The sequence below is a fragment of the Macrotis lagotis genome, chromosome X (genome assembly GCF_037893015.1).
Source record: "Macrotis lagotis isolate mMagLag1 chromosome X, bilby.v1.9.chrom.fasta, whole genome shotgun sequence".
NCBI lineage: Eukaryota > Metazoa > Chordata > Mammalia > Peramelemorphia > Peramelidae > Macrotis > Macrotis lagotis.
In genome coordinates this window covers 572,599,651-572,625,538 of record NC_133666.1, presented here as the reverse complement: position 1 = coordinate 572,625,538, position 25,888 = coordinate 572,599,651, and the positions used below count along the sequence as shown (strand labels likewise).

The following is a 25,888-nucleotide window of genomic DNA, read 5'->3' as shown; positions in this document are numbered from 1 at the left end:
ATCACTCTTCTGCTCAAGAAGCTTCAGTCATTCACTATTGCCACTGGAATAAAATATATTCTCCTTTGTTTGATACTTAAGGCTGACACAGTCTTTCCTCAATTAACCTTTCCAGACTTATCTTACACTGTCCCCCTTCACCTAATCCTTTATAAAAAATATCCTTTAGACCTTCCCTGAGCCTATATTTCTTCTCCCACCCTCGTTGTATTTGGCTTGGGTTCCTCCTCCTTAATTTTTAATCCCTATACCTGTAAACTTTTCCTTCTACTCACAACTTCTTGAAATGCTAAACTTCCTTTAAGCCTTAGCTTAGGTTCCCCCTCCTATAGGTAGAATTTCATCATCTCTGTAGCTAATACCTCTCCTATTACTGATTGGGAATTTTACTAAGAATAAATTTATTAGTTTTTAATATAATTATTATACATTTATGTTAATGTTCATCAGTTGAGAATAGGGATGTTTTAAATTTGTATCCTCTGTCTTGCTCATGTGGCACTTAAAAAGGTCAAGATATAATTTGAGTAATTTAATCATTTTATTAATATTGCCAGCATTAGTAATAAAAGCACCATTGGTACTCTCAAATGCCAAAGAAAAACAGGGTGGGAGATTCATAGCTTATATGTTGTTTATATATGTGGTCCCAAGGGTGGCAATCAACTTTGATTGGTTAACAGTTAATGAGACCTGGGCTTTTTAAAGAGCAGCATGTTTTCAGTAATCAAGAATGAAAGTCGAGCAGTTAGATGGCTCCGTGGATAGAGCACAGGCCCTAGAGACAAAAGAGTTCAAATCCACCCTCTTAATAATGACCTAGACATTTAATAATTACCTAGTTGTGTGACTTTAGGCAAGTCACTTAACCTCATTGCCTTGCAAAAAAAATGAAAGTTGGAGGTTCAGTTCCAGTCATATATAATGCTAACTAGTGATCCAGCAGTATAATTCCCAATAGCCAATTGGAAAAGTTGGGGAGACAATAGTTTTTTCCCACCTGTCTTATTTCCTTGTCTAATCTTTCAAAGACAAGATTCATGGAAGACAGAATTATCTTTCTTCTTATTCTGGGTGTTGCTATTCTACCCAACTAACTTTGACTTTGATAGAGAGAGATTCTTTGTCTAAGTTGCCCAAGGTTGAGGGGTGTTCTGGGTATGGGGATAATCTCTTTGGTCAAGAGTGACATGATGTCCCTCTCAGTCACTCTCTATAGTGAACTGATTAAAGAGTTTCACCTCTACCATAGAATGCCTGCCTCCCTAGCTTTCCCTCTTAATCATTGCCGCAGTTCCAAAAATCAACAAAATAAAATTGGGGATCATATTCTGTGATCTACTGAGTAGCTTCTGAGAAATCAGTCTTTGGTTCTGGGGCACCTTGGCTGAAGGTGGAAGTTCTGTGAGGAAAGACTGCATAGATGATTAGATTACTTTATCAAGAGATATGTTTGGATGTAACAGGCTGCCAGATATCTCATGCTGGTGGTTGCCCAGTATTAATGGTATACCCAAGTGCCTCACTGACATGAGATGAAGAGAAATCAATTCAAAGACTAAGAGACACCTCCAGCATCCAAATCATCACCAACAGTTCTGTTTCCTATGAAATCAGGCCATGGGGTAGAATGATTCTGGAAACATTACCCCTCACTATAATAAACATAATAGACAAGTCATGCCACCATTAATAATGATTGGTGTGGTCCTCTTTGAAATTGAAGGACAACTATTATTATAATTGGTTATAGATATTAGAGACAAATAATTATTTCTCTCATATATGGAAGATATTTAACACAAATTTATTTAATTTAATTCAATAATGTATGATATAATATAATGCAGGGAAATAGAATCCAATCCAAACAGATATAATCCAGTCCAATCCAATCTATTCCATGAGTGTATTTGACTAAGATCACACAGGTAAATTTAGCAGTTACTTCACTGTTCAGTGCCCCAGATAACTCTATAAATTTTAGAACCACTTTCTGTTTACACTGATGGAAGGAATTCTTCTTTTCCCCCATCCCACTAAGTTCATTATACTGATGAAACCAAGATATATATTGAAAAAAATGAATATTTATAAACATGCAGTACTTATGCTATCTGCCTATGAATATTGGAATACCACAACCTCATAAAACTCATTTGTTGCTGATCCAAAAGGCTACAAAAAATTCATAAAAAGGCTGCAATGAAAGGTGAGTTAACTTCCATTAAACTGATAGTAAGGGCTGTCTTAGATATACTGAATTTGTTATGTTTATGCAATATCCAGGTAGAAATGATGATGTGAGGGCTAGAATTCTCATGAGAGATTAGGATTGTATATATGGGATTCTAATACGCAAAAAAATGGCAGAATTGCAGAATTTTAGAGTTAGAAGAGACCTCAACAATCATTTCCCCAAAGGAACCCCACTACCCATAACCTACCAAAAATATACATAAAATCTTTGTTTAAAGATCTACAATGACAAGCGATGCATTCAATTACACTTGAGTATAATTCAGATCTTACAGACATCAAACCTTAAATTCATTTCCACCTTTTGTCTCTAGTTCTGCTTTCTAGAATCAAAAGTTTAATCCTTCTTTTACATAACACATGGTAGCCATCCATCATATACCTTCTGGACCAGTCTTCTCTGGGTTAATCATCTATAACTCTTTCACTTGATCCTCACATTGCATAGCCTTCCTTTGTCATCCTAATTGCCCTATATTAGACAATTTCCAGCCTATCAATATCCCCTTTAGATCATGGTGCCAAGAAATAAACAAAATACTCCACATGTGGTTCAAAGAGAGCAAAGGGCAGTGTTATCAATTCTTCTCTCCCTCTTAATTCCTTGTAGAGAGCAATGTCTTTTAAAATGTAGCAAACAATTATATTAGGTTTTCTTTTTTGCATGTCATATAGCATTTTTGACTCGCTTTGGACTGACAGTCCACTGAAATCCATACTTCAACTCTTACCAAACTATACTTCAACAATTGTATGCTTTTTAAACTAAAATATAATATTTTGCATTTAATCCTATTGAAATTAATTTCATTACATCAGCCTAATCCTCTAGTTTACCAAGATCTTTTGGGATTGCTGCTCTATATTCCAGGTTGCTAACTCTCCTTCCTAGTTTTGTGATATCTATAAATGTTACAAACATTTCATCTATACCTTTATCCACATCATTAATTCAACAATAAAAATAAAAGTTAAATAATACAGGGCAAGCATAGATCCCAGAATCTTGGATCCCTGGAAGACACTGGAGATCATTTTTAAAAGTGATATTAGAACAGTAACAACTACTTTTATAGTTGTTAAAAGTCATTCAATAATGATAAGTTTTTCTACTTATTTTACTAGCCGACAGCATTCTGTCTTTTTTCCCCCAAGAATAGTTTGAAATATTTTATTAAATTCTTTACATAAAACTAGATAAATTATTTATCACATTACCCTGTTCAACAAGTTCAGTAATACAGTTTCGTAATAATTCCTTCAAGCTCCAACCCCACCCCCACAAAAAGGAAATTAAATTAGTTTGATATGATCTGTTCTTAATGAAGCTATTGTGGGGAGTCAAGACAGTGTCAGAACAGAAGAGCTCTATGTTTTCATATTTCCATATTTCTAATGGGGCTCCAACAAGAAACTATGAAGCTGGGGGTGGTTAGGTAGCACAGTGGATAAAGCACTGTCCCTGGAGTCAGGAGTACCTGAATTCAAGATCAGTCTTAGACACTTAATAATTAACTAGTTGCGTGGCCTTGGGGCTAGTCACTTAACCCCATTTGCCTTGCAAAAAACCTAAAAAAACCCCAAACTATGAAGCAGACATGAGTTAGTTTGAGCTATTTTTAATCTCTGGTGGGTTAATCTGGAATACACTGGGCAAGGAGGATATAAAGTCAACTTTAGGACTGTGAAAGTGAGTTCCTAAATCTCCAAAGAAGTACATTGCTTGTTGCTTATAATCTTTTGCCTAATGCCTTTTACCTGTGTTTACCTTCTTATGAATTATTTTCTATTGACCTTGGTGGCTATTTTTTCTTGGGGGTATTAATTGTTGCTGTTTAGTTACTTAAACCATATCTGACTCTTCATGACTCCATTTGGGGTTTTCTCAGCAAAAATACTGGAGTGGATTGCTATTCTCTTCTCTAGCTTGTTTCATAGACAAGGAATTGAGGCAAAAAGAGCTGAGTGACTTACCCAGGAATATATAGCTAATAAGAGTCTGAGAATGGATTTGAATTCATAAAATTGAGTCCCATGTTCTCTACACTGTAGTACCTAATTACCCAATGGGATGCTACTAAGTAGTGGCAGTAATAATTGTTCTATAAGACACCGTGAATTGTTGAATTCTAAAGAAGCATGGAACGAATTGCAGGAACTGTTACTGAGTGAAAGGAGCAGGATGAAGAGAACATTGTACACATTGATAACAACATTGTGATTTGACCAACCTTGAAGGATGTGCTCCTCTCAGCAGTTCAGAGATCTAGGGCAACCCTGAGAGACTTGTTATGGATAATGTTATTTACATTCAGAGGGAAAACAAAACAAAAGAAAACAACAAAATTAAAAACCCTACAGAATCTGAAGGAACAAATTCATTTTTTAAAAAATTTCTCTTATGTGTTGCATTCTTATCTAATAGTTTTCTTTCTTTACCTTAGTCTTAATTCCTCACTCAATAAATTACTAATCAATAAATATTTTAAACACAATTTATATGTACAATATCTACCAGACTGTTCCCTGCTGTGGAGAGAGGGTTGGGAAAGGACAGTAGAAAGAAATTATGTAACTTAAAGATTTGCATATGCATGTGGTTGAGTAATGTAAAACTTTCTTAACATATAATTGGAAAAATAAAATAGAATATAACTAGTGAAAAATAGGAGCAATAATAGTAAGATCATCATTATTATCATAATTATAAAATTTATTTATTTGAACCCTTAGTGTCTGAATGAGTCATTGCACAAGATGTGGAACAATGACTTTGGGCAGAAGCTGTATTAGTTTTTCATTGTTATCTATTCCTTTGCTCTATAATCTCTATTATTGCTAATCTGTGAATTTTCCTAATAATTAGGATACTAGAATAATTATCAAATCATGGGTTTTGGAATATTTTTTAAATTCTCTCTCTCTCATACACACACACACACACACACACACACACACACACACACACATATAAATGCAATTTTCCCTTTTTTTCTCCCAATAACCCTCTCAAATTCTTCATAATCTTTAAAATGTCACTGAACATTGGTGGTCATCAATTACATACAAGGGATTCTTTCAGTAACTCAAGATAAATATAATGGCTTGAATGGGGATCTAAACTTTAATATTGATTTTATAAGCACTTTACCCAAACTGAGGTAACTTCTCAAATCACAACTGATCCTATGTAATCATATGAGACTGTAAATTGACAAGGTATTTTCTGTGTGTTTTAGCATGATTCACAGTACTAATAATTCAAGCACATATGTATTAATTGAAGGCATTAAAATGGATTTTTAACCTATGGTATGTAACCTTTCTTTAAATTTGTGTATCTTCAGTATTATTGGTTTCCTTTGTAATACATGTATTTCCTTTTATATGTTTAAAAATATAATTATAAGAGGGTCTTAGAGGCTATAGTTTATAGTCACCAGACTGCCAAAATGTTCATGACATTTAAAATAGTGGGGAAGAAGTGTAAGAATTCTTGCTCTAGAAAAATAAAGGAGGAAAAAGTACGAGTCAGAATCACAGTAAACACATTGTTATACTTAGAATAAAATCATTATCCCCTTGAGGCTTATATCTATGATTTCTTCTCTCATCTGGGCATGCATTATATTCTCCATTGTTTCTATTCATTGATCCTTGATTGTGGGAAACATACAGTCTAGTATTAGGATATGACACCATTGCTAAGATGAATAGAGTACTGGACCTGGAATCAGGAAAACCTAAGTTCAAATCTGTCCTCAGACACTTAGGTTTATAACCCTGAGGCAAATCATTTAACATCTCTCTTCCTTAGTTTTCTTATCTATACAATAGGGATAATATAATAATAATGATGATAGAATCTACTTCCCAGAATTGTTTTCAGGAAAAAAATGAGAATATTCATAAAATGTTTTATAAACCCTAAAGAAGCATTTCAATGTTAATTGTATCATTAATATAAAATGATGTATGATATATAAATAAGAGAAAAGCTTTAGTTAAAGTCGATGGAGGAAGGATTGTTATTTAGGGAAGAAGGGATTAAGGTTAGTATTAGAGAAGAGATTACATATGAAGGGAGTCATAAAAGATAGATAAGATTTTGATAGAAAAAAAGAGGAAAAGCCTAATGAACTCTTTGACCAACCACATGGAAGCAAGAAGCTTGTGCCCAGTCTGATCAGTAACTAGTCCAGTGTTTGGAGCATACATAGCATGTCTGAAAATTATAATACATATAATTTAATAATAAAGGATTCCCTATTTTAGAGTCTTAATACAGTACTTGGCACACAACAACATTCAATATAAATTTCATGAATGATTAAGTTACTTGAGAACCCTTCTGGCTTTACGATTATCCTATGCCATAAAGGTAAGGCATTTTAACTTTACAATAAGTAATATTTTTCAAAATGAATTATTAGAATGATTTTAAAATCATTGGGTACAAATAAATGAAGATTTTATTGCACATTAGCTTTTTTCTTTCAGAATACTATTGAGATCACTGGCATAGTTACTATCATTTGAATTCAAATGTATCACAATGTTATTGTGTCTTTCATTTCATGCGTAGAATTAACTGCTTATCCATTTTATTCTAATGTTTTTAACAATCATAGTTTTAACACTGAAAGCATTGATCACTAATTCTGGGCGTTCATCATCAACAGCAGCAGCCAAGGTTGACACAATTATTTTTTCTCATTCTCTTTAGACAATAGTTGTTTGGCAGAAAATTATATTGTCTAATCTAATTTTTCTTCCTTTTGTTGATGTATTTGCTGCAAATTAATTTAACCTTATTCTAGTTGAAAGAGTATGTTTTCCATTTGGAAGAAAAAATTGAACACATTGGGGACTTAGTAAACATAAATATAAAATACTAACTGGGATTTCATTTAATAATCCCTTCAAAGCTATAAAAGAATTAAGAATTCATGCTGTCAATGGGCTCCCTCAATTCAAGAAAGAACTATTGGGGGGGATAAATTTTTTCTTAGAAAATGTATCATTTAGGGGCATCTAGGTGGTGCAGTGGATAGAACACTGGCCCTGGAGTCAGGAGTATCTGAGTTCAAACCTGACCTCAGACACTTAATAATTGCCTAGCTGTGACCTTGGACAAGTCACTTAACCTCATTGCTATAAATAAAAAAAATTTAATGTATCATTTAGAAGTGTGTTGTTGGACAAATATGTTCAATAAAGGCAGGGTTTATATTCTTGGTCTTGCCTGTTCGCTAGGTCTTAGTCTTCCAGTTGATGATGTTTGCAATTTTGAAAAGTATATTCTACATTAATAAAGGAAGTATTCTATTGCTATTTTATCAAATATTTTTTTTTATTTTGAGCTAATTCTGTCCTCCTCCTGACTGATGAAAGTCATCCTTAACATTAAACACATGTGCACTCCAACACACACACACACACACAAACACACAATGAAAAATGAAAGCTCTTTAGTAGATGCAATTATCCTGACTAACGTTTACTGAAATATTATGTCTGATAGAGGAAATGTCCTAATACTACACATAGTGAAATTCTTAATTGCATGAGTCATAAGGGGCAGACAAGACTTACAAAACTGAGAAAAAGCAGAGTAGGAAAAACACCCAGAAAGAAGTGATTCTTGAGTTAGACTTTGACTGAAGTTCAGGATTCTAAAAATTGGAAATGAATAAAATACTTTCTAGGCAAAGGGGAAATACTGTGAGAATTCAAGAGGTAACAAATTGAATATTGAATTTTGGGAAAGAGGATTGTATTATAGAGAAAAATTAAGGGGAAATAATGTCAAATAAGATTGGAAAAGTAAGATGGTGGTAGATTTTGAAAGGTTATGAATGTCATAATAAATAGTAAATAAGAGGCAGCAAGTTGTAGTATATATACAGCACACTGGACTTTATATCAGGGCATAACTGAGTCATTCACTTCAACACTAATTATTTATATAATCCTAGGCAAAAGAAAAATGCCTCTCTGGGACTCAGTTCATTTCAGAATGGTGAAATAAATTGTCTTTAAACTCTGTATCAGGAATGAGTCTGTGATCCTAGTTTATTTTTTATCAAGGGAATCAAGTTACTAAAGATTTTTTAAATGTATTTTTTCATCAACAAAATCTGTTTTCTCAATCTCTGATTCATTCATTCCAACTTAGGAGGTGAAGGGGAATATTTTACAAATATGTGTAATCAAGCACAGCAAATTTCAATAATTTTCCATATCCATGAAAACATATCTCACTTTGCACAATCTTAGTCCTTCTCTTTCCTATCAGGAGGTCGGTGACTTTTTTATCATTAGTCTTCTGGAATTGTGTTTGATAGTTCTATTAAGCAGAATTCCTACTTCTTTCCAAGTTGTCTTTAACATTTTTAGTAATTGTATAAATTATTTTACAGGTTCATTTTCCTTCATTCTCTAGTATCTGTTCAATTTTTTTTCTAAGAACCATCCCTTCATATTTAAGGCATTGAAGACTATTAAGGAGAATAGAACAACACGATAAGCTCTGTCCCTTGAAAACCCTGGTATGTGTTAATAGACACTCTATGAATTGTGGAGGTCAAAATTATTTATCATCTACAAGTCAACTAGATTGGGTCTTTGAGAACCATTATGGGGGGGTAGGGGTGGAAAACTATTTCCCATGCCCAGAAGACACTCCTGTCTACCTCTTCATTTTAGAATCCCTAACTTCAAAGAAAGCTCAATTCCTACAACATCTCAAATGAAAATCCTTTTTCTGATCCTCACAATTACTTTTTCCTCAGACGATCACATATATTCTTATCCAATTCTTATATTTTACTCAGATGATCACATATATTCTTATGCAATAGATATAAATATATAAGATCTTTGATGGTAGGGACCACTACTGTTTTTTCATCTGTGATTTCTTGTTTTTGTTTTGTACTTATATTGCTAGCATCTGGTGATGCACATAGAATGAACATAGTAAATGCTTTATTGGATTGAACTGAAATTATTAGATCAGATTAGGCTGGAAAATGAGGTTCTGTAAATATAGCTAGGTTTGTTTCAGATGACAGGACTAAAGTATGAAAAAAAGTATGGCAGGGCTCACTGGAGGTGGCAGGTTATTGATTGAGCCAAGGAATAAGTCTTTTGTCATCCTGTTTGCCATTCTATAGTTTCTCTCCAACTAGTCAATCAATGTCAGTTGTAGATTCTAGTATCTAAGACTAAATACAGTATTTCAGATGTAATCTGATGATGACAAAGTTTAGCAGGATTATTAATTTAATAATCCTGGAAACTAGGCCTCTCTTAATGTGGCCCCTAAATCATATTAGCTTTTTGGCTGACTAAGAGATAGCAAGATTGCCATGTACTAAGGGGAAAAAACAACAACTTTTCAGGCCACCAGGTTATCATTTAGTGCAATGCACCAGTAATGTATAAAATAAATTATCCTATCAACTCAGGGTTAATGAGTGTCCTAAAAGTCTCAGTCTTACACCTAGGATGAAACTTAATGGTAGTCTGGTTCAATGAATGCTAAGTATGTCCTCAGTGTTATAATAGATATTGTCTCTATAATGCTGACTTGCACAATTGTGCCCTTTTAAAACACATGCAGGTTCATGAGTCTGGGAACTGTGGATTTAAATAGTAATAAAAGCATGACATCAAACCTTTTTAATAACAAGAGAATGTTTTAAAATAGGCTTATAACCATATATATGTATATATATATACATATATATACATATATGCATATATATATGGTAGAGTTGAAAATAATATCAGATGTTTTATTTTTGTTTTTCCTGGACCTGAGCAGATGGTTGAAATAATTTGTACAAGTATTAGCCAAAGGAAGACTCAACATTTCTTTCTATTTCATCAGCAATATCTGATTTCTTCACTTCCCCATAAACCAATAAGCAGACATAAAAAATCTGTTATTTCATCACACATTTTAGCTTCTGTTAATAAATACTTAGTTTTGCACTTATTTTATTAATGATCAAATTACCCATGGATAAGGCCCTGGAGGATAGAGATAATCCTTCCTCTTTGTTTTTGCATCTCTGAAACATAACAGGTGTTTTTATTGATTTAAAGTGATTAATTGTGCCTACTAAATTCCAAACAAGTTTGTAACATGCAAATAAAATAACAACAAAAGCTTTTAGAATAGAAAAATAAACTAGATTCACTATCCAAATTTCCATACTTATTATATCAAAAGAATCTCACCAATTTACTGAGGAGTTCATAGTTTCTGGTGAAATACTGATCAGCTGGGGAATAGTGTGATTAAATTTAATAAGTAGCAGTTCATGTTGGCCTTGCCTGAATTATTACAACATTCTGTTAAATAATCTCCCAATTTCCACTTCCCTTATTTGTTCTTCCCTGTAATCCATCATATATTTTGACATTTTAACATCTGCATAACTCTGTGACATAGATCCTATACATATATTCTTATGTTAAAGATGAAGAAATTGATGCTAAAAGAGGATAAATAATCCCTGGAAGTGTTGAAGACCTTGACAAACCTTGACAAATATTGACAGAGTGTTCTACATAGGTCCTACTTAAAACCCCATACAACATGTTTTGTTTGACTTCCCAGAACAGGTAGCACTCTCTTAAGGATAGAGAAATATTTGAGTATCTAGAAACCACTTTAAGCACACTACTTAACAATTTTAGACTATATTTATAAGATTTTTAAGTATGGATTTCAATTTTTCTTCTTAGATTAACAGGATTCCATCTGCCTCCACCTGTGACAAGTACCAAGTCTGTCTTCTCACTACGTTTGACTAGTGATTTTGCAGTGAGTGCCCATGGTTTTAAAGTATACTACGAAGGTAAGCTATGATCCTCATTTTCCAGAGATGGTGAAAGTTGGTCCTCATATTTGAGGTACAAAGTATCAGAAGACACTTTAGGAAAACTGATTTTATTACAAGATAAAAAGTTACAAAGTTTATCCATTCACACAATGTATCTTGTATGTATACAGCTGTTTGCATGTTGTCTCCCCCATGAGAATGTGAGCCTCTTAAATGCAAATACTATAGTTTTCCCTTTCTTTTTATCCTGTTAGCTAATACAGTGCCTGATATATAGTAAGTGCTTGATAAATTATTTGACTGATAGACTGACAGGAAATATTTATATAGTTTTATTTTTATCACCATCAAAATACCCTTTATAAAAAGATGAGAAAGAGTACTTCTTGATGTACTTTGCCTTATATAATGATACATGTGGACAATTCTGAGCAAAGTTTTCTTCGTGAGTGTTTGCTGAATGAAGTCATCATTTTTTTTCAAAAAATCTGTTCTTTGCCCTTCAAAGATTTGCAACAGGAGTTCCCAATGCTTTCCTACCCTTAACTATTTATCCAAAAATTTATCTTAAATAAACTTTAAAGCCTGATACACATTTATAGTTGTATATTTATAAAAATAAATATTAATTTTCATAAAGTTAACTTCATTCAGAAGAATGCTTTTAGTGTAATATAGTTGTTAAATGTCAAAAAAAATAAATTTTAAAACAGTCAAATAATTTCTCTCCATGCCACCTTTACCTGTATCACATAACCCCTTGTAGTATACATACCACAGGTTGGGGACGCTTGAATTACACTATTTAAGACATTTTATTTCATTGTTTTCACAGTTATGTTCCATATTTTCCATCTAAGTGACTATCTCAATTACTTTAAAATCTGCTTTCTTAAATATTTAATCTACTTTGAGTTTTATAGTTCAGATTTTTATCGAATTCTGTTTTCTTTTGATTTAATTTACAGTTTAAAAATGTTGTATTTCATAGCAAAACTTGGTTATTGTTATTGAGAAAAATGACCATGAAAACCTTGTGTGCTTTGTATGTTTTTGAGGCTTGCTTGGTCTCTCAATAAATGCTTTGGGTTCCCATTGCTAGAAATGTTACACTATGGTAGATAAAATTGCATTTTATGGGAGTTTCATCACATGAAGGGAACTATAGTGTATGGAAATGGATCAAGGTAGGTGTTATCAGCCACAGCCATAGGCAAGAACTCTATGTTCCAATACTTCTTATAGTGACATTTATTTTGGCATTATGTAACTTGCATTTTAGAATGAAATATTCACCTCATGAAAAGGACATTTACCTCAATGAAGCTAACATTTATAACTAAGATTATGAATATTTAATACCATTATCAGAGTTGACCTAATATTATGCTTCATATTTTAAACTGGAACATGAATAACTCTAAAATAGGCAGTTCTGACCTTATGTCTGGAAAGATTAGACAGTTTCATATTTGACATGACACCTGGAAAGGTTCCCTTTCTGTAAAGTCTCTTCTTTTGGGCCTACATGGTGTTTTAAATGTCTACATATTGCTGTTATAAGGTAAGGGGGCTTTTTCAGTTACTGTACCATAATACATTGTTCACCTAATCGTATTCTGAGGAAATGAGAACTATCATTGGAAATTTTTTTAATATAAAGTTGAGAAAGCTCCGAGATTGTTGGCAACCTGGATACTATAGTTTAGTAAGAACCCTCTGATTTTAGGGGACAACTTAAGAGTAATAGTTACTAAGGAAGAATAGGTACTAAAAGGATAATGGAAGGAATGGGGAAGGAAATAAATATTTGAAAACTTATTTTAATAATGTAATTTTCAATTACATTATAGGTTTGCTATAAAATAACAGCAAAAATGTATTCATTTATCTATTTATTCTATGTACCCATATGCCTATCATCTATCTATCTTTCTTTCTATCTATCTATATCTATCTATCTATCTAGATTGAGTTTATTTATCTCAATAGGGCTGAAATTGCATCAGCAGCCACTTATATTAAAGGTCTGATCATTAACACTGAATCTTTGATTTACTCCAATTTTTATAGGCTGATTTTTTTCCTTCCTAGGTAGCAGAATTGAAGCAACTCAAAAGAAACATGAGAGGCATAAGTTTAGAGTTGCCACTTGCGGTGTTCATGTATATTATTTGTGACTGATCTCTGGTAGAGCATTCCAAAAGGTCTTATTTGTATGATCAGCCATAGTTAGACACATAGTAGCTTGTGTCTAACATAGTGATGTTATTTTAGTCATCTTTGATAATGAAGGACAAGAACCAACCAACCAACCACCCAATCAACCAGGTGGCTCTCCATGCCAAGGGTTCACTATATGGTTACCAAATTTTGTAAAGATATATGATTTGCTTTACCCTGCAATAGCTCAGAATTCCTGAACTCAAGAAATCCACTAACTCTTGCTTAAACAGAAGATAATATAAATGTGCCTACAACATCAGATTTATTCATGCATTTTTTATTCTTTATCACATTTACCAGATGACCATGCCAAACTCCCTCCATTGTCCTCAAATTCTCAATTTTTTCTTACCCCCATTTAATCTCAATAGATCTCATTGTTTAATACTATTCTTCTAGTCCAAACTTTTCATTTTACAGAGAAGAAACATTTCCCTTAGAGGATAAATAAATTCACCGAATGTCAAAACAAAAATATAATAGACTTGCATTTAGATCCTTGGTTTCCAAATTCATTGTTATTTCCTACTATAATAGATGACTTCACTTCTTATGACTATAAAAACTCAAGGTCATATATCATGAGTTCATTTGACTTTCCTTGTCTTCAATACAATATTTCTTTTTTTCTCCTCTGGCCTTTTAATTTTTTTGAGGAACTAGAAACTTTCTTCCCTGTCAAAGTCAAGTTTTCATACCATTCAGGACCATGATCCTGCCATCCCCTTCTTTCCTTTCTGTATTTTCAGTCTCTTTCTCTCCATCAGATCTTACCCTCCTCTATCAATAAATATACTCATTTATTCCTGTTCTTAAAAATTCAAACCTGCTCATCTTAAAACTATTATTTTGATATATTTCCTTTTCGTTGCAAACAAAGGTCAACTTTTTTGAAAGAGTTGCACATTTATTGCTTCTACCTATTCATTCTTTAACCTCTTTGAATTTGAACTTCATCTCCAATTATATGACTGATAAAATGCTACTAAAGGTCACCATTGACATTCCCGATCCTCAGTGCACAGATGGAACTTTTCCATCATCTTTGCCATTTTCACCTGTTGATAGGTGAAATATTGACCACAGCCCCCTTCCTTGATTTTTATCACTCCATATAAACCTGACTTAACATTGACCTCACTGATCCTCTTTTCCCTTAACTTATATATTTTCCTTCTTATCTAGAAATATACATTCCTGCACACTCGACTCCCTCCAACATTCTTTTCTTAAACTTTCTTCCCTTTCCTCTTTATACTCTCCCAAAAGCATCTAGAAGGCATAATAGATAGAGTGTTGTTTATTTTGTCAATAAATCCTCATTTCAAATGTGGTCTCAGACATATTCTAATTGTATGATCTTGGGCATATCACTTATGCTTTATTTGCCTCAGTTTGCTGAACTATAAAATGAGAATATATCATCACCTACTCCCAGGGATATTGCAAGGATTAAATGAGATAATATTTCCAAAGTGCTTAGTATAGACACTGACACATAGTAAATACTACATAAAGTCTGGCTATGTGCAAACTTACCTATAATCTTTATTCAATTGACTCTCATATGTAAATCGATAGTTCAATTCCTCTTCTAAGATCCAGATTTCCTACTATAGTTATTTTGTCTAAATATTCCAAAGATAATTCAATTATTCATTTCCCAAAGTAAACCTACCGATTTCCATCAGAAAAAGCCCCTCTTTTCATATTTCTTTTGTTAGTTCCCTATTTTCATATACTATGTTATAAATGTATTGAAGACATTTTAAATCTCACCTTACCCTCATTTTCTATAATTTAAAAGTTGCTACGTTTTGTCAATTCTGCCTCAATGTCTCTTATTCAGAACACCATTGTTTTCCCTTGGTATTATCCTACTACAGACCTTCTCCCCTGCTTGGATCTTCTTTAATGCTTCTAATTCATTCTACAAACAACATTCAGAAAAATCTTCATAATGTACAAATATAAATATACATAGCTCCTGGCATAGTACTTGCCTATTCAAAAACAGGTTGTCTTCAACTTGAATCTAATACTTTTAAAATTGTACTTTAATTCAATTTTTTTAAGTTTATGTCAGGTGTAATGCATTATGCTAGTTACTTTCAAGAATAAAAAATTCAAAAACAATAAAATTAGTGACCTCAAGGTATATACAATCTAAATCTAGCATGCAGCAGTTATAGCAAAAGATAAATATGTTACAAAGTAGAATTTGATAGGGAAAATAAAGATTTAGAAGGATCAATCTAGAAAAATTTGAAGAGTCTTGCTCTCAATTTGGTTGAGCAGGAGAAGCTTCAAAAGGAACTGGCATATGATCTAGACACTAAAGAAAGAGAAGAATTTTGGTGTTTGGAAATAAGATTGGTACTATCTCTAGAGGTTAATTATACTTAACTTCCCTTCACCCCCTCTGTGTTCCTAACAAATTGGTCTGCTTGAGCTTCCCTTTAAGTGACTTTCCATCTTCCATCTCCACACTTTTGCACAAGCTAGTCCCTTTTTGGAGATATGTATCCTCATCAGCACTGTTTTTTGCACGCCTAGACCTTTTCAAAGGCTCAGTTCGAACAATACCCTCTGCAAGAGCCCATTGCTAATTCTCTAGTTGCTAGTGTACCGCTGAGTTATTTTATGTGTACTTTGAGGTTACTCATCTGTATAAGTATTTTTCACTACAACATGTTGCTATATGCAGAGATACTGCAGATTTGTTCTGTGAAAGTAAGATCAAAGCAAGAATGACTTCCTAGGAATGGTCATATTAAAAAAAAACAATTACTGAATGAAACTAGAAAAAATAGACAGTTTTTGTAGGGGGGAGTTGGGGGAATCCACATTGATTCAGATTTTTTATATATGTGAATTTGTTCTAAATATCAAGTACATCAAAGTATAACCTAATTATATTTGCATAGGCTTAGAAGAAAGAAAAGTAAGACATAAGCAATCTTGTTTAATTCTACTCTGATGAAAACTTTTCCCATTCTTACTGCACCTTGACAGCTTAGCTCAAGGCAATGAATTAATGGAAGCATAGGTCATAGATAGAAAGAGAATTGAAGGGATTTAATTCTTTGATCACAATGCTTCCTTGAAATCATTAACTGTCCAAAAGGATGATATACTTAGCAGAACCATCCTCCTATATGTAAATGGTCAAAGTATGTGAAAAACAGTTCTCAAAGTAAAAAAATGCAAGAAAAAATCCAAGCAGATAAAAATTGATTTAGACTACTAATATTACTAGAAATGCAAAGTAAAATAAATATGAGATTCTGCCTTATATCTATCGATTGGGTCTGCAAAGATGTCAAAAAGGAAAAGGGACAATTGCTAGAAGGCTTATGGGAAAATAGGTGCACTATGCACTGTTGGTGGAATTATAATTTGTGACTCTAGAGGTCACAAAATTGTTTGTAACCATTGCTATAGAAAAAGCACTACTGGGAATCATATGAAACAAGGAAAGAAGATGTTCCATGTGTACAAAAATACTTAAAGCAACACTTTCTATTGTAGTAAAGAGCTATACACAAGGGAAGCATCAATCAAATGGAGAATGATTGAGAAAATTATGAATGTTAATATAATGGTTTATTATTGCACCATAAGAAATTATAGAGGGAATGGACTTAGGGAAACTTGGTAAGACTAAGTTAACTAAAGAAAAAAATGAAGTGAACACAAATAGAATGATTTTGTAAAATGACCACAACATGCTAAAGACAAAACAACTTTAAAATAATCCTGATTGATGTAGTGATTAACCCAGACTCCAAAAAGCAAATACTTGCCAATTCTTGACACTAAAAGATTATATGTTTAGAAAAAGTCTTTCATTTTCAGACATGGTCAATGTGGGAATTTGTCTTGGTTATGTATATTTATTTTGGACTTTTTTGTTTAGAAGGGGAATGTGAAGAGTGTGGGAGAAAGTGAGTGTGATTTTCCTCAAAACAGACAATAGAAGAAAGAATCGAATATTATAATAAATATTTTTAATGATCAGACAAGCAAGACAGTTTTGGAACTAATATATATATATATATATATATCTGTGTGTGTGTGTGCACACATTCTACACTCATATAAAACTTTAAAGCAATTTCAGTTTTAGAAATATTTCTCTTTTCTTGTTCTTTACAAATGGAAATTTTCTTGTTTGTCCAATACAGAATAACGAAAGTTGAAATTCTATAATAATTACAGTTTATCAAAAGTCATTGTTCACTATTCCACATCAACTAGAAGAAACTGATTTCTTCTGTATCATCTCTCAAGATGATCTGTCATGATATTAATAACTTTTTCATTTTTTGAATAAAAACATTTTATAAACTTCATTAAACAACAGAACAAATGCAGGTTGAAATATGAAATAATATTATTACTAATACTCCTTAAATCTAATTAAAGAACTTTTCCCTTTATTACAGCATTTTATTTTCCCCAATCATGTTAAAACATTTTTAACTTTCTTAAGGGTTTTTAGCTCTAAATTTTGCCTTTCCTTTCCCTCCTGCAACCTCGGGGTAATAATCGATCTGTTTTTGTATGTTGAATTCCTAGTCATGTTCTTTCTACTACCCAGAATTATACTTTTCCTATTTTGAATATTATAAAAGTTGAAATAGAGAACATTAATATCTTGGAAATTCTGTTTTCTGATATTTCAGATTAGTGAGAGAATTTCCAATTGCTTCTATACATATGTTACTCTGTGATGCTTGCACTATGCCAAAATCATGCACCGTGGAAGGTCTCAATTCCTGTCATTTATTGATACATTGTTCTTGATCTTAGTCTCTTTTTACATTTTAAATCTATCTGCTGTTTAAAACTTTTTTTGATTATGCCATTTTCAGTAAAATAAATTCTACCTCTTCTGTCTTGGAAAATTTTTTCCTATTCATATTATTACATAGTGCCTTTTATAGAAAAAATCTTTTCTCAAGCATTTCTCACACATTATTCTGTATAAATGTCAACTGTTATATCTTTAAAAGGAGACAACACAAAATCAAAACTAGAAAGCTAGTCTGAAAGTCAAGAAAAGATGGATACAACTCCTGTTTTTGACATGCACTGGCTAACTGACCTTGGGCAGTTAACTTATTTGACCACCAGGGACCTACAAGTTTATAATTTTCAGAATAAGCTCTGACTTGCATTACTACATGAATTTTTCCTTCCTTTGTGATGCTTTCTGCTAATTCAGAGAGCAATAATCCATGATTACAGAGAGCAGTATTCATTCCTACACCATTTCTATTATTTTTACCCTGAGGAAATGAAAAATAATCTGTCTAATCTCAAAAATTATTTTATTTCATTAACCTCTCCAAATATTTCATATTTTATTGATTTTTATTTTATTATAAGATACTTGTCTTTGTTTAAGAAAGGTTTAGATTTTAATTCTAGCTCTAATACTTTCTAGCTTTGTAATTGTTCAATTCATCTCTGAGTTTCAGTTTCCTGTTCTGCAAATCACATATATCACAATTATTATGAGGTTCAAAAGAAATTATATATGTGAATGCTCTACAAACCTGCAAGTGGTATGTATGACACATCATAGACATTTCTGTATCATAGGTACTTAATAAATAACATCGTAGGTAACAATTATATTAATAATTCTTAATAAAAGCTTAATAAATAGTTATTCTGTTCTGTTAAATTCTTAGGGTCTTCCCCTCCCAGATATTTTTGTGAAGGCAAATTAGGCTATCTTTTGCTTCCATTCATGCCTGATCTTTACTTAAGTCTTTAATTATTTACGGAATGCAATAATGAGACCTGGGAAAGACCTCAACTTAAAAACACCAAGTCTTACCACTGAAACTGGGGCCACACTAAAGAAGAAAATGAAACTGATGACTCACAGATATGTCTCATGTAAATTCAATTCACTTGCTCCTCTTGGAGAGTAAAAGAAAAACAACTTAATATGAGCCTATTTAATAGAATTAGGCTGGCTGACTACATAGAGGGTATAAAATCATTGGGAATTAAACCATTTTAGTAAAACATTTTAAAAGTTTGCCTATATACTTTAGAAATGACTTCATTTTCATACTTCATGGTGTGAGAAGGTAATGATATTTTGCTATTCTATTTTTAAAAGATAATGAAGGTGAGAATGGGAAGAGACTAAAGATAATGTATAGGGAAATGATTCTGTTCTATGAAAATCTCAAATTGTAGTCTATCAATTCATTACTTCTATCTGACTTTCCCTATTCTCAATTAAAAATATTAATTAGTATTGCTTTGCAATATTGGACAAATAAAACCTTCTCAATTGATTTTGCTCTTATAAGCAAAGCATACTTCTTATATAGCAGGGATGGGTATAAAATCAAGGTTAATTTTAGTTTTCCTGTCTTGAATAATGGATAATGATAACTTGAAATCATAAATTTGTTCTGATTTTTTCCCCTTGTAATTGTTTTTGTCAAATGGGAAAATGAGTCAACATTTCAATCCATGAAGGAGAAATTGGGGGAAAAGTTGACCTTTTCTTTTAACTTTGCTCAGTCAAGATTTCCTGCTCTATGATGTCTGAGGAGCCAATGAAGAGGGTAGAACAAGCAAACAAACATTTATTTAACACTTTCTATTTGCTGGGCAATATGCTAAGCACTTAATAAATACAATCTCATTGGTTCCTCTCCTCAATATCTCTCTTCAATACCTTCCATATGCTCCAAACTCTCAACAACAATCCATTCTCTACTCACGGATAATTTTAAAAAGATGCCTTAGATCTGACTAGGTTTCCTCTACCTGTTTGAATACAACTATTGTTAAACACTGGTTAATTAAACAATGAATATCACAAATCAACCAACCCAACATTATATGCATATATCTAATTATATTTTACCTCTATATCTATCTATCTACCTATCTATACAATATACATATACAATATTTATTAAAGAGGTAAGGTTTTTCAATTTATTTAATTTTTAGACTGGGTCTCCCAATCACAAAATGAAAGAATAATAACCAGTTACAAGATCAATTCTGATAATGAACAAGTTTTCCCCTCCTTAGGAGTGCTGGTAACCCCTATTCATAAGGTCCTGTCCTTTTTCCACCAGATATAGTATGGAAAACTAATATATTTAGTTCACTTCAACTACCACACTTGACTGCAGGGTAAAATGAATCACATGACATTAAGATTTCTGAGTAGGATTAGTTGTAAGTAACATTTCAGGTATTTTTTTAAAATTTATAATGACCACCTTGGAATTTGAAAATGCTGATATATTTTGCTCTTGAAACTACTATTATATGCAACATTAAGTTACTTTTTTTATTTGCTTTTGCAAGGCAAATGGGGTTAAGTGACTTGCCCAAAGTCATACAGCTAGGTAATTATTAAGTGTCTGAGTTCATATTTGAACTGAGGTCCTCCTGACTCCAAAGCTGATGCTTTATCCACTGTGACACCTATCTACCCCCATAATAACTTACTCTGAATCAATTTTGTTACTCATTATAATTCCTAGGATATCACAAAGAATGGTCTCAATTTTTTCAGCAAAGGGTAATATATATTCTTCTATATGCACACAGTTTGGCACCTGCATCACAAGATCAAGAAACATGTCATGTAGAGAGAGCTCTTGATGTGACTCTTGAAGAATACTAGGGATCCTAAGAGAATATTTGGGTTGACAATGGGTAAACCATTTACCAATGGGTAAATCTCTCATGAGAAGTTGAGAATTCAACAAATTAATACCTTATGATTCAGGTGCCAACTGAAAATATTATTAGTTACAGGATAGAAACACAACCCACAAAAAAGTAAGCAGAAATAATTACTGGCAGCAGAATCAACAGCAGCTGTTATCAACAAGTAGTCCCACCATCCTTTGGATTAAGTTGTAAGATTCTCCAGGCCAGCTGTTCTCCTATGTCTAGCATATGTGGAATTTATCTGCCTCTTCCCATGTGCCTTCCTCATGGCAGAGGTTATCAGAAGACATTTTTCTTCAGTTCTGTTCAGTTATTTATTCTGCAATTTAACTAGACTTGAATCAGCTTACTCCCAGGTGCATTAGTTTCGTACACTCAACTCTATGTCCAAATCTAATACTATATTAAGCCTGAAAGGGGAATAGAAAGCCTAAACCTTCCATAATAATTTATTATTTTCTAGGGCTGATAAAGAGCCATCCAAATCAAGTTGAACAAGACCTAGCATTGAAAATTCTACAGAGTAATGTTAAAAAAAGTTTAATTAAAATTCATAAAAATAAAAACAACATAGCTAGAAAGAGAATTATAATATCTTGCATTAAATAGTGCTTAAGGGTTTATAAAGTGCCTTGTGAATATCTCATTTTATTCTCACAAAAATTCTGAAAAGTAAGTGAAATTATTGTTTCCATTCTATATGAATTAACTGAGGCAAACAGAGGTTAGGAGATTTTCCAGGATCACACAGCTAATAATTGTCTAAGACTGGATTCAAACTCAAGTCTTCTTGACTCTAGGTTCAACATTTTTTCCATTGCACCAAGTAGAGGAACCAGTAGAGCTTCATCGGGGAACAAATCAAACCAGGCTAACCTCACTTCTTTTATATTCAGAATAAAACTGGAAGAAGTGGCGGATAGAGTTTATCTAGATTTTGGCATAGCATTTGATAAAATGTATCATTTTAATATTATATATGTACATATTATATATATAATTTTATTCTAATTTTATAATCAGATGTAGACTGGATAATAATATAAGTATTCTAGTCAAAAAATCAGTTGTTAATTACCTGCTCTATGACAGGGTAAGCACAGATAGATTCCTGATATAAAGTTCTCTGTCTAATAGCTAAGCTAATCTAATTAGATGGATCTATAACTTGATGGTAAAAATCCAAGAATAGTAGTAAATGCTTTAATTTAAATGTGGTAAAAGATCTCCAGCAGAACAGTCCCTGGAATTTGTGACTAACCCTGTGCTTTTTAACATTTTTGTCAATAATATGGATAAAATAATACATGGAATTCTTATCAGATGGTATCAAACTGGCAGGTTTAGCTAACACCCTGGAAGATAGGAGAAACATTCAAAAAGATCTTGATTAATTAGAACCTCGGGGAAAATCCAATAAGATGAAAGACCATTGGACAAATATAAAAACTTACTCTTGGGTTCACAAAATGAACCTCACAAGTATAAGATAGATAGGTGGGGCAGGATGAGATGGTGGTTTTCTACAAAAGATTTCTTCATGTGTATTCTGGACCACAATGAGTTGCAACTTCCATATTTAACTTGACTCAGGTTACAATTGTGCATAATCCTAGGTACTACAATTTAGGAATTATAAGATAAGATAGACAGAATGCAAAAAAATGGCATATGTGACAAGAATAACCAAGTTCATATGAGGATCAGTATAAAGGAACTTTGGTGAAGTTTAACCTGGACAAGAGAAGAATGATATGGAGACATTATATTTGTCTTCAAGTATTTCAAAGACTGTTATGTAGAAGATGGTTTTGTTCTTATTAGCTCCAGTAGGATTAGGAGCAATGAAAGATGTTGAAGAGAAAAATATGGCTTATTTTTAAGGGAAACGCGCACACACACACACACACAAACACAAACAAACAATTAGAATGAGTTGCCTCAAGAAGTGGTGAACTTCTCTTCCTCAGGTGTCTTAAGTAAAAAACTGGATGACAATTTCTCATATAGAGTTTGATAGAGATTCTTTTGGGGGTGTAGATTAGACTAAATGACCTTTGATGCTTTTTTTCAAACACCAATTATGTGATTTTGTGATTGTATAACCATGATTTTGATATTTACCCAAGATATTCTATTCTCTGACAGTTAAAAGGACTTATGGGGCCCTTTGTTTTCATTATCCCTTAATTGAACAATTTCACTATCTCTTATACCTGGAGCTCCTGTTCTCCTCATCTCTGTTCCCTGCTCACCTTCAAGTCTCAGCAAAAGTTGCACCTTTTGAAAGAATCTTTTTTATGACCTCCATATCTTTAATGCTTTCCCTTTAAGACTACCACAACTTATTCAGCATATATATATAAATCTTGTGTTTACATCCTTTTGTGCATGTCTCCCCCACTAGATTGCAAAGTCCTTGAGAGCAGTGATGATTTTTGACCTTTCTTTATAACTCTAGCACTTAGCACAGTGCCTGAAACACAAAATCTTTAATCAATGCTAATTGGCTTACTGGCTGATCTAAACAATTAAGCAACAAGAAGAAAAAACTTTACTGCTTAAAACTTTTCATAATATGAATATATTATGTGAAAATGCCTCTAAAACAAGATTATACAGAATTTGATATATACATCAGCTATTTCATAGCAAACTAATGATAATGAAATTATGATTTTCTATATTTATGATTGCATATAATATAGATATATATACATGATGTCACTTATGAAGTATTCCCTTATCTCCTAAAATAAAAGTTTATTTCATATTCAAATTTACCAAAATCATTTGGATCTCTCATTTTCTATCATTACTTTCTACATGATGTTATACTTCTCTGTGTATTTCTCATATCCCAGGTAAAACATGAGGTGCTTGAGAACTTAGGTGTTCTTTATCATTATCTCTCCAATACTTCACATTTATGAATGCATTTCACACAGTAAATAAATGAGGAGAGGAGTAAATATTTGTGATTGAAATTGAATTTCATACAAATTGGAACAAAAAAAGGACAATATTTTGAGGTAGGTGAGAGTAGCCTAGGGTCACCAAGATTTGGATTTCATCTCTGCTTCTAACAACTCCAAATGTCCAAGCCCTATCGCTATCCCTGTGGAACAACAAGACTGGTACAGTAAGAGAGAATGGGGAGCTTGCAAGGACTTACATTGCCTCTATCCAACAATTCATGAAGCTTATAATCTTCATGCACATGGTTGAATAGTAACAACAGGAACTGTGATAAACACTTTACAATTCTTATATTAATACGTCCTTATAATACCCCGCAAGACAAGTTGCTATTATCCCCAATTTGCAGATGAAAAAAACTGAACCAAAAAGTAGTTGAGTTGCCCATGATGCCAAAACTAGAACTTTCCGAGATCATATTTGAAGTTCTGACTCTAGACTGAGTGCTCCAAAAGAACTCATGTCAGTGGTGATGTCTTTTAGCTAATGAAAGGAGGAAAGAGAGTTTAATTCAAACAATGTTGTTATTTGAATTAACAGAAATGGAATGTTTTTAAGAGTTTATCCTAAATACTGGAGTTTTAATTATAGAATATTGAGTGTTTTTGCCAAGTTAAGTCAGCAAACATTTATTAGTCACCAACAATATGGCCAGACACTGTGCTAATTGCAGAGAATACAAAGAAAGTCGCAGTATTTTCAGAAGACTTGTTAGTATTTTAAGAAAGCAGTATTAACAATCTTGTGTACTTAGTAGGTTCAGTATTTTTAAGTGTTTGTAGTGAAATGGATAGAACATTGGACATGGAATCAGAAAGACTTTTAGCCCAGTGCCTGATCCATAATAAATTTAAATTTTCCTCAGAAATTTATTAGTTGTGTGATTCTGTTTAAGTTACTTAGCATCTATTTACCTCAATTTTCTTAAATGCAAAATGGCTCCTACTTCTCAGGGTTATTGTGAAAATCAAATGAGATAAAATTTGTAAAATATTTAAGCAACTAATATATTCTTCACTCCTTTTTCCCTCCCTCACTTCCTTTATTACTTAGTCTCTTCCTACTTTCTTGTCTCTCCTCCAGAGAGCTGAAAAAGAATTTCTGTGGTAATAAACTCTTTATGAATTAGCCACTTAATACTAATGTGACAGAACAAGACAATCTTTTTTCTTCTAAATACATTTTTATTCATTTTTCCAATTACATGCAGAGATAGTTTTCATGTCATTTTTGTAACATTTTAAGTTCTACATTTTTATCTCTTCTTCCCTTTCCTCCACACTCCTCTTGATAGAGAGTCATCTAATACAGGTTATACATGTATAACTATGTTAAACACATTTCCATATTAACATATTGTGAAAGAAGAATCAATACAAAGAGAAAAAAAACATAAGGGAAGAAACATAAAACAACACAAATTTTAAAAACTGAAGATAGTATGCTTTGGTCTGCATTCAGAATCCATAGTTCCTTGTCTGGATGTAGATGATATTTACCATCAAAAGTTCTTTGGAAATGTCTTTGATCTTTGTACAGGTGAGAAGAGTAAGTCCATCATAATTAATCATCACACAATGTTTCATATAATGTTGGGCAAGACAATCTTAATGAGCCTCAATTTCTTTCTCTGAAGAACTGAGAAAGTAATTACTTCATTCACAAATAAGGATCAAATAAGCGATTTTTAAAGCACTTTGCAATTTAAAAGATCTATGCAGGGCAGCTGGGTGGCCTAGTGGATAAAGCACCGGCCCTGGAGTCAGGAGTACCTGGGTTCAAATCCGATCTCAGACATTTAATAATTACCTAGCTGTGTGGCCTTGGGCAAGCCA

The 25,888-nt window shown here is 32.6% G+C and overlaps 1 protein-coding gene across 1 annotated transcript in view; it reads left to right on the top strand.

The window, feature by feature from the left end:
- The window catches only part of LOC141499367 (CUB and sushi domain-containing protein 3-like), a 586,049-nt gene that overhangs the window by 271,507 nt on the left and 288,654 nt on the right, over positions 1 to 25,888 (top strand). The window contains exon 3 of the mRNA XM_074202122.1: positions 11,020 to 11,132. Within this exon, the coding sequence (XP_074058223.1) occupies positions 11,020 to 11,132 (113 nt within the window). The remainder of the gene's footprint in view (positions 1 to 11,019; positions 11,133 to 25,888) is intronic.